This window comes from Belonocnema kinseyi, chromosome 2, assembly GCF_010883055.1.
Source record: "Belonocnema kinseyi isolate 2016_QV_RU_SX_M_011 chromosome 2, B_treatae_v1, whole genome shotgun sequence".
NCBI lineage: Eukaryota > Metazoa > Arthropoda > Insecta > Hymenoptera > Cynipidae > Belonocnema > Belonocnema kinseyi.
Window position 1 is genome coordinate 110,714,295 of NC_046658.1, and position 9,737 is coordinate 110,724,031.

The 9,737-nt window shown below is 35.6% G+C and overlaps 1 protein-coding gene across 1 annotated transcript in view; it reads left to right on the forward strand.

Annotated features, from left to right (window-relative positions):
- The first annotated feature begins 5,921 nt into the window (after nucleotides 1–5,921).
- The window catches only part of LOC117182940, a 20,260-nt gene continuing 16,444 nt past the window's right edge, over nucleotides 5,922–9,737 (forward strand). The window contains exons 1-2 of the mRNA XM_033376058.1: nucleotides 5,922–5,954; nucleotides 6,257–6,508. Of these exons, the coding sequence (XP_033231949.1) occupies nucleotides 5,922–5,954; nucleotides 6,257–6,508 (285 nt within the window). The remainder of the gene's footprint in view (nucleotides 5,955–6,256; nucleotides 6,509–9,737) is intronic.

Sequence of the window (9,737 nt, forward strand, 5' to 3'; positions counted from 1 at the left end):
GTTATTTAAAAATAAGAGTATATTCGCAACTAAGCGATTTAGACTTAACCACAACTCAATCTAATGCATCACTCACAACTAGTCTGTCTAAAAAATTACTGTCGGATTTACATAAAAAAAAAGAATCTCGGATATCATTTTTAACACTTCTGAAAATGCGGTAATAATTGCGCTATCGCAGGAACTAGATATAAGACTTTATGTAAATAGTTGTAAATAATTGTATATATAGAAAGGATAAGATTGTAAAAAATATATAGATGTAAACGGAAAGATTGTAAGGAATGGAAGTCATGTAAACCCTTAGGGGACACATTATGAATAAAGAAGAAATGCGGTAATAATAATAAGACTGATTAAAATTAGAGAGAAAAAGGTGTTTTGTAATCAGTTTTCAGGTTAACATGTAATTGATCAAACATTTCACGAACCTGCAGATTTGAGACGAAAAGTGATTTCAGCCTAACATGCACAGTACGAGAAATTGCTTTAAAGTGTTTAAAAACGGAAATATCCATAATTATTTGGGTCTCCCTCTAACCCTAACATGAAAAGGGAGGAAAATAAAGGAAAAAGATATCTATATTTTAACATCGCAAATATTCCAAAAATTGTCGAAAAAGAACCTGAAAATTTTAAAGGTAATTCTTATTTTATTTGCAGAATTTTTTTACTTTTTTGGTAAAATCGAGGATAACTGCTTCAATTTTTCGTGTACACTATAGGTTACAATATTAAAGTAATATCTACATAATATCACATGAGTTAACCCGAGATTACATGAGATTAGGCAAGTCAAATACAATTTTTTACTCGCATATTAAAAATATTATTTCCTTTATTGAATTTTTGTTCTGCCACTTTGGTTAAAAATGTGCCTCTCTAGTTGAAAATTCATCTTTTATGGCTTGCTTGAAAATACAATTATTTGATGGAAAATTCATGTATTACATTAAAATTTTTTCTTTTTGGTAGAATCCTTTATGATTTTATTGAAAATTTAACTATGTTAAATTTAATTTAATGTTTGTATTAAATTTAATATACAAATTTTATTGTTTTAATATATAATGCATATTAAGTCCAAAATGAATTTACCCATATTAGTATACATAATAAAAATAATATTTGAAACGAATTAAATTCATTTACTTGAATCCTATTTCTTATAGCAGAACGAATATATTTTTTCGCAGTAGTAACTTTTATATGAACCAGAAATAGCTTTTGTTGATCTAAAGGAATTAATTCTTTGGCTGTATTTTCTTGATTAACATCAATATTTCGCACATTTAATTTAAAAATTTTCTTGGCCCAAATGGTCTAAATTCTTTGAAATCTGATTAGTCCTTCAAAAAAATGTTTATTTGAATCAATGAGTTAGACTCTTTCAATGGAACGCATTTAATGCAATACTACTTAATTTCTCATTTTTAATATGGTCTTAAGCTTGTTTATATCAGAAATATAATTATTCATTTCAAAAGAAGATAATGAAGTTAAAATATATTTATATATAATATGTAATAATATTATATATACAATATTTATTCATAATGAAATATTTTCTTTGAATAAATATTGATTTCTCTGGTTAAAGGAAAAGCTCCATTTCATTAGTGAAATAAATTTTGTAATAACAAATTGCACATTTACTTAATAGAACTAATTATTTAATGGAATTTAACATTTATTCATTTGATTTGAAGCCATTTTTCTTTTAGTTTATGTATATAAAAATATTTGTTCTAATCGACGAAATATTTCACTAAGGTAAGGCATATCCACTGAACTGAAATAAATTCACGTTATTTTATTTAAAATTTCTATGGTTTTTACATCCTTCATTTTAAAAATATTTTAAAATTATTATATAAAGTCCTAAATAAATTTATTTGCACAATTATACCATTATATCATTTTTAGACTTTCAATTCTTTCTAAATAACTGCAATTTTTAATGGAGAATAAGGAAAATATTTATTCGAAAATTTTTGTTTGAAACGAAAACAGAATTCGGTTGAAAAGTAGTAGTTTCGTTTTATAACCTTTTTCATTATTGCATGCAGTATCACATAAATTTATTTCTTTGTATTCAGCAATTATTTGAGGTGGTTCATATTTCGGTAATCGAGTCTGTTAAATGTTACCAGTAATTATTTAAACTTAACCAATTTTAGCTATAGAATCGAACTATACTATCTTAAGCACCAATTTTTAGACTTATTCAAGCTGATGCTTATTCAGGGAAAAACATTTTTCCAAAAGTTTGATAAATAATTACAATTATCCATGAAAAACGAGGAAAATATACAACGAAAAGAAAGTTTAAAAATCGAAAACAAAATTCTGTGAAAAAGTATTGCATGAGGATTTTATGATAGTAAACAATTATTAATTGTCTGCACTTCGTTCAAACAATTTGGGGGCTATCTCTTAAAACTGGAAACAAAATAGGTCACATCGACAATTTTTCGATGTGGCCTTCTTACTGTTTCAATCGAGTTAAAAATGAAAAATAATCGCTCCGTTTTAATACATTTGTCTGTTTTGCACGTTTTTTAGGTTTATAACTTTTTTTAAATCATTATATCAAGGTCTAAATAAGTTTATTTTTATCAAGCATTTAGCTTTACATTATTTAATTAGGAAATATCTCAACAGTTGATTAAAAAGAACTTTTTACCTTATTATAATTATAGTATACAATCTTTATACAGCATTGTCATGATAGATAAAAAAAATTATTTTATGTTATATTTCACGTTACATAGTTAGTTAGTAAGTTAGTTAGTTAGTTAGTTGTAATGCGGGCAGGGAGCCACCTATGGAGCTCCCCTGGCGATCAAGCTATAAAGCCTATTGTGCCACACCCTTAGTTTTCGCTATCAGTAGTTTGCACCAGACCTCTTGAAGAAGCCCAGAAAGTCAGTCACCGATAGCATTGTAGCTTCCTCAGGTTCCATAAAGTAGGACCCAAGGGTTTGATGCCTGAGCCTTGCCGACGTTGGGCACTGGCATATTACATGCAAGGATGTTTCATCATCCCTGTCACATCTCCTGCACTCCGTAGTGGTGTTGTACCCCATTTTGTACGTATGGTAGTTTAAGTGATTGTGCCCAGTGAGCATCTGGAGTACTGTCCTTACGACTTTCTTTCGCAAGTCCAAGATTTCCCTGGCTATGTCGATTCTTCATGTATAGCCCAGGATAGACTTCGCCTGTCGGCAACCCTGGACCTTCTCCCAGTATTCTCGGTGCTTAGTGCGGATCCAGTTTTTGATAGCAAGACCGATGCAGCAAGACGCTAGACCCAGTACCGGTTCCAGTCCTATGTATTCACCTGCCGCACCACTTCTTGCCAGCTGGTCCGCTTTCTCGTTGCTCTTGATCCCTGTATGGCCAGGGACCCATATGAGAGCCACTTTATTTTTTTCTGCAAGTCGGTACAATGCCTTTTTGCATTCCCAAAACAGTTCTGATGTTATATCTGGTTTTCCCACTGCAGTTAGTGTCGCTTGGCTGTCCGAACAGATCGTAATCTGTCTTCCAGCCGCGCTTTCCTTTGATAATATCACAGCACTTCGAAGAACGGCAAGGACCTCCGTCTGAAAGACAGCAGAATATCTCCCAAGCGGGACCACCATTTCCCTCCTCCTCGCACTGTCATAAATTCCCTGCTCCTGACCCCCTCTCTCTCCTTGAGCCATCCGTATACCAGATTTCCCCTTGGAGGAGTGGGTTACCATTTTCCTTTCACGCATCCCTACTTGGGATGCAGACGCGGAAAGCCCTGGTGAAGTAGAAACGGTTTGTTATTCTGTCCTGCCCCAGCTCAGTTTGATATCTTAGATTACTCCTAGATATTTAACCGAGTCTGAGAACGTCAGCATCCCGCCACAGAAAACAGGAGCGTCGGCATTCGGCATCTTATAAGTTTTCGCAAAAATGACCATATTGGTCTTGTAAGGATTTACCGAGAGCCCTGAGCTACTGCACCAGAGTTCTATGAGGCACAGTGCCGACCTTGTGAGGCCCATCAAAGTTTCCAGATCAGCCCCCCTAACTAGGATTACAAAGTCATCCGCACATCCCTGAATATAATACTCCTCTTCATTAAGGCTACGAAGGAGACCATCCACTACTATGCACCACAAGAGGGGCGACAGTACACCCCCATGTGGGCACCCCCGTAGCGCTGCTCATTTAACTAGGCTTTCAACCCATCTGGTTTTGGGTCTCCTTCGGCGTAACATATTTCCTATCCAGCTTACCAGCTGGTTTTGTACACCATACCTCAAAGTCTCCCGGCAGATGACTTTTGGAGGGTTATTACTGAAGGCACCCTCTATATACAAGAACGTTCACACAGAGTACCCCTTTTTTCAAACTGCAGCTCCAATTTTGCCATTACAGCATGGAGTGCCGTCTCTACCGAGCAGCCTGCCTGAAAAGCATGCTGTCCTCTGTGTAGGGGTGAGGCCAAAAGTAGCTCATCCATGATATCTCTATCAACCAGCCTTTCCAACGTCTTTAGAATAAAAGACTTCAGGCTGATTGGTCCGAAGTATTTTGCAGCAGTGTAATCCTCCCTTCCAGGTTTGGGAGTAAAGGCCACTCTACCATCCTTCCATGCCGATAGCACATGTTTTAGAGTGATACTTGCCCTAAATAGCTTCGTCAGAGGAGAGATAACAAATTCCAGGCATTTTGTAAAAGCATTGTGTAGATGCCATCCGCCCCTGGTGATTTAAAAGGGCAGAAGGCCCCCACAGCCCATTCCCTCTTTTTGCTGTCTACAACCTTTGAGGCAAAACTCCAGTCGGCCCTCCTCAACTCTTGGCCCCAGTCTTTCTCCTCTAGGTCGGTTTGAATTCGCTGAAAACCGGGGAAGTGAACTTCCATCAGGCGGTTTAGCGTGGCTTCTTCGTCTTCGGCAAACTCGCCATTTGCGAGCCTTATGAGCCCAATACGAGCTTCCGGGTTTTTCGCTAGGATTTTGTGGATCCTTGCTGTTTCTGCGCTTATATCTCCTTATATTTTTGTTGTAATTATACTGAGCCGTCTTATAGATGTCCCAGCCTGATGGCAACTTGGTTCTGTTTGCCCTATTGCACAACGCTCTTGTCTTTTTGAGGAGCTTCTACAGGTGCATATTCCACCGTTCTGTTCCTTTCTTAGACTTAACTGTACTTCTGGGACAATTTTTTTCATACGATGTAGTCAGAGCCCTTCGCCGAAAATCCACGGCGTGCTCTAACTCATCAATAATGTCATAGTTTGTAGGAAATTCCACTAGCCTTCCTCTGAGTTTCTCTCTATATGAGTCCCAGAGCGTATTTCTAGGGTCTCTGACTTTTGAAACCACTGGTTTACCTAGGTTTAGCTGAAACAAGATATCTCTGTGGTCCAAGAGAGACTCCTCATCAGAGAATCTCTAGTCCACTACCCTATTCCTCAGCCGCGCCGAGCGTAAAGTCAGATCGAGAATCTCACTCCTATTTTTAATCTGGAATTTGGGAGTATCACCTCGATTCAGAATCTCCATATTAGTGCCCGCTAGGTACTCGATTAAATCTCTTCCACTGCCATCGATGTTCGTGCTTCCTCACACCGTATGGTGACTCGACCATAATGGCCCCCGACCTGATGAAGATGTCGCTGAATGCGTTAAGAGCTAGGCAGGTCTCAGGATAACCCGATGCAACGACAACTCTCGCCAGGGCGTTTTTGGCCATCTGCACGAAGGTAAGGCCCTGTGTTTCCAGAGCCTTCTGCTGTTTCAGCTTCCTATTCGGGGGGGGGGGGGGGGGGGGGGGGGGGGTATGTCTGGAGCCCTTTTTCCTCTTGCCCATAAGATGAGCCTGAGTAGTTGCTCCAGGTGCAGCCTCGTTGTCTTGGCTGCTGCTTAAGAAACGCGCATGGCGCGTCCTCTTCTTTTGAGCACCGCTACGGTTCTTCCTCCTCACAGAGAGCTCCATTAGCTGCTCTTCTGTCGTGGCGCCAGAATTGTCGCCAGCCTCATTATTTCGCACCGCTTCTAGTGGATTGCCACCCACGGAACCTTCCGTTTTCTGCGGTGGGTGGAAAGAGGGTCCCGGAACGAGCCCCTAATTGTTTTTTAATTGTTTTGCTTGAATTTTTGACATGTAAGTCCCACGAAAAGCTAGGGAATTAGAAAATATTGAAATTCGACCTGGTGTCCCAAAGTCCTCGTTCAGACATCTCCTTTGTGACCCCCGCTTCTTCGCCTTAGCTGAGGGAGGCAGGCTGGGGTGTTCAAGGATTTGTTAACCCCTGGTGCCATGCAGCCCTCGACACGGCGATCACATCTTGGCTTCGGGAGCATGAGAACTCGCGCTCTCGATATTTTAGAGGTTTTTGCCAGTATGTCCTGGAAGGACCGCTCCTTAGTTTAGATCCCATCGATCGGGGTCCGTCAGATCCCCCGAGCAGCTGCACCTCGCGACACAGTTTCTCTGGTTCACCTATTCCGGACTATAGTCCGGTGAGACCCGTAAGCCCTCCCACCAACTTCAAGGTCTCGCGATCCCTAGGAAGAGTTCATGTTACATAAACGATTGGAATTTAAAAATCGAAATTTTTAACAAGAAGTCACGAAGAGAAGTTTTGATTCAACCGAGAAATTTACTTTTGCTTTCAAGAGATATATCTCGATATACATAATATAGTACGTGCTTTTATATTTTTACAATCGATATAGATTCGGTGGTAGAAATGTTGAAATACGTCAATTTAAAAAAAACTCATTTGTTTGTACCGCTGTAAATTGCAAATGGTTCATCCTACGTAAGAACTCCAGGAGGCGAATTCATTATTTGAAGAAATATTTATTTGTTAATTAGGATTTAATCAGAGTCAATCCAGTTGTTTTTCGTTTGCTACATCAATTCGTGTTGCCTCTGTTGAACCAAATATTCAGTCATTTCCATTTTTGTCTTTAATGAGCATTTCTTTTGTTCAAATCAATATTCCCTCTAACGAATATATCGCCGGTGCTTATGAAAAAAACCCTATAAAATAAAGCTATGAAGAAACACCTTTTTTAAAGATGCCGCGAAGAAGAAATTGTTTATTAGCTAGCTGTGAAAAAATACATTGTTTTAAAACACCGTTAAGAAAAACACATCCCAGTAAAAGTCTACGAAAAAAAAATATATATATTTTGGTGAATGCTGACAAAAAACCTTACTTCTATAAGCGCCGTGAAAAGACACCTTATTTATTTAAAAAACCGTGAAAAAAACCTTATTTGTGAAAAAGTCATTAAAAAAACTGCATTCATTAAAACTTTTAATTTAACTGTTTTGTTACAAGAAAAAACTATAATAATCATTTTGCCGCAAAAAAGAGTATTATTGGTGGACTATGCAAAGAACTATAAATAAATATCAAGTTAAAATCGTGTGTTTTACGCTGCCAGCCGCTCATTGGCTGGGTTTAAGTGTTGTTTATATGTGTATTTTCAATATAGAGCGTGTGGATCTATAGATATTCATTTAAAACATAGTTGAGGATAGGAAAAATGAGGAAAGTACTGGGCGGATAGCGGTGCGCCAGATAGGCCGTGCGGAAATAATAAAAACTCATTGCAATTTCCTAAACTTATTTATATTTTTAAACAATCAAAAATATTATAAATTTTCAATTATAATGAAAGATGCACTTTTAAACTTTGAGTATACAGTAACAAAAATATTTATGTTATGAATATTTTAACTTATCAAGTTTTGCTTAAAACCATTTATCAACTTTACAATATTTATCAACTTAACAATATTTATAAACTTTGGTTCAGTCAAATAATTAATATGTAAATTATAATATTCACCTTTTACTATTGTAATAATTGTGGTTACTAAAATATGCTTTTTATTACGGTCATTCAATGATGCTTGTTTTTCTCACAGTATTTATACAAGACGTCTTTTTTTACAGCGTTTACCAATTTGTATTTTTTTACATTGTTTACTGAGATATATTTTTGTTCATCGAGTTTTATTGAGATGAGTTTTTTTATGGCGTTATGATAAGAAGTGTGCTTTCCTATAAGCACCGGCAATATATATTCTTTGTTAAATCGATCACCCCCTCTGTCCAAAAATTGAGACAACAAAAAAATTATTGCTTGGATTCAAAATGTAGCTTAGTATCTACATTTATTCTCGTAGTTTCCATTGTTTGTTTATAAATTAAATTTTTTATTTTTTATCAGTTTTCTTAGCGATCAAAGTTTGAATTTTCAATTTTTTGCTAACAACATTCAAAAAGCTTGTTCGACAATATTTTAGTGCCTCAAAAAACTAAAGTTTTTCTTTTTCAGACTTTTTCCCATATCACGCTTTGTTTAGCTTCAAATATTCATTTTCTTTAGGTTTTTTGGATTTTGAAAATGCTACAATTTGGGTAATTTTTATTTGATCAAAATTTTGTGAGTAAATTTCTCTAAACATGTAATGTATCGAGACATTATTGTTTGGTCCATTAATTTTAATATAAATTTGCAGTGTATATTTGTCTAAGCCAAAAAATTAAAGTAAGATTATATACGAGCGGAATTTGTATGTAAATAACTATGTTATATAATATACTCAATATATCCAATGTACAAAAAAACTTCTCATCATCAAATATGCACTTTGATTATATATTTAATGCAATATGTGTACATATAACACATATACATAATAAGTAATCAGTTTTCCCTTCAGTTATATTTTTTTGCTATTTATATTCTCAGGACAAATATAGACTTTATGTTTTATATTAAAATAATGAACCGAAAACAATTTTTAACCTCTAGGACTTTTTAGTTGAAGTAACTGAAAATTCCTAAACTGTCACAGAATTTTGTGAAACATGTGACTGGAGTTTTATGCAGTTACCGTTGCTGAAATTTTTGTTACAGTTTCAAAAAGTTCTTTAGACTGCTTTTATCGCATGAAATTGAGGTATTTATGTATTTTTTCGGCTGCCATTTTAGATCCGCTATATTGTTTGTTCATAAAAGGTCAGGCAGCAAACAAAAGTAGAGATCCTACGCTAAACTTTGAGGCTTGGCAATCATTTTTTGTCCATTTTTCATTGGGCTTTTAAAGATTATAGGCGTACTTTTTGTGAAATCGATAGTGGTCGAGTTCTTGGAAGGGAATTCTTTAAACCTTATTTATTATTCATTAAATATGTATTTAGCAGTAAAGTTTGCCTGGAGTGATCGGGATTGAATAACTAAGTAGGAAAATATCGATAGTGTTGAAGATTTTCATTGTACATGTCAGGTATAGTAAGTGCATAGTTGCACGGTGTGGTATTCATAATATGAGATACCTGTGGTTTTTATAACACTGTTGCTGCGCGGGGGAAATTGGTTAGAAAAGTGTGACTACTGCAAAACCTAAATATATCTAAATAGCAGTAAATTTTTACTTTGAAAACATAGAATGAAGTTTTTCATTAAAAATAATACTTTATTTTGCATTTTATGAGCTATTTCCTGGGGTACCTCATATTATGAGAATAGTTTGACGAGTTTGGAAAAAGCACTATTTTACATTTTTTGTATTTTCAGCATAAAAAAAATTTTTAATCAAATTTTTTATTTGAGCTTCTTATGACAAACTAAATTTCCTTTCAAATGACCTATATTACTTTCAATTTCAGTACATAGAATTCCGACAATCACGCCAAACACAGTTGGTATCTCATATTTGGGTACT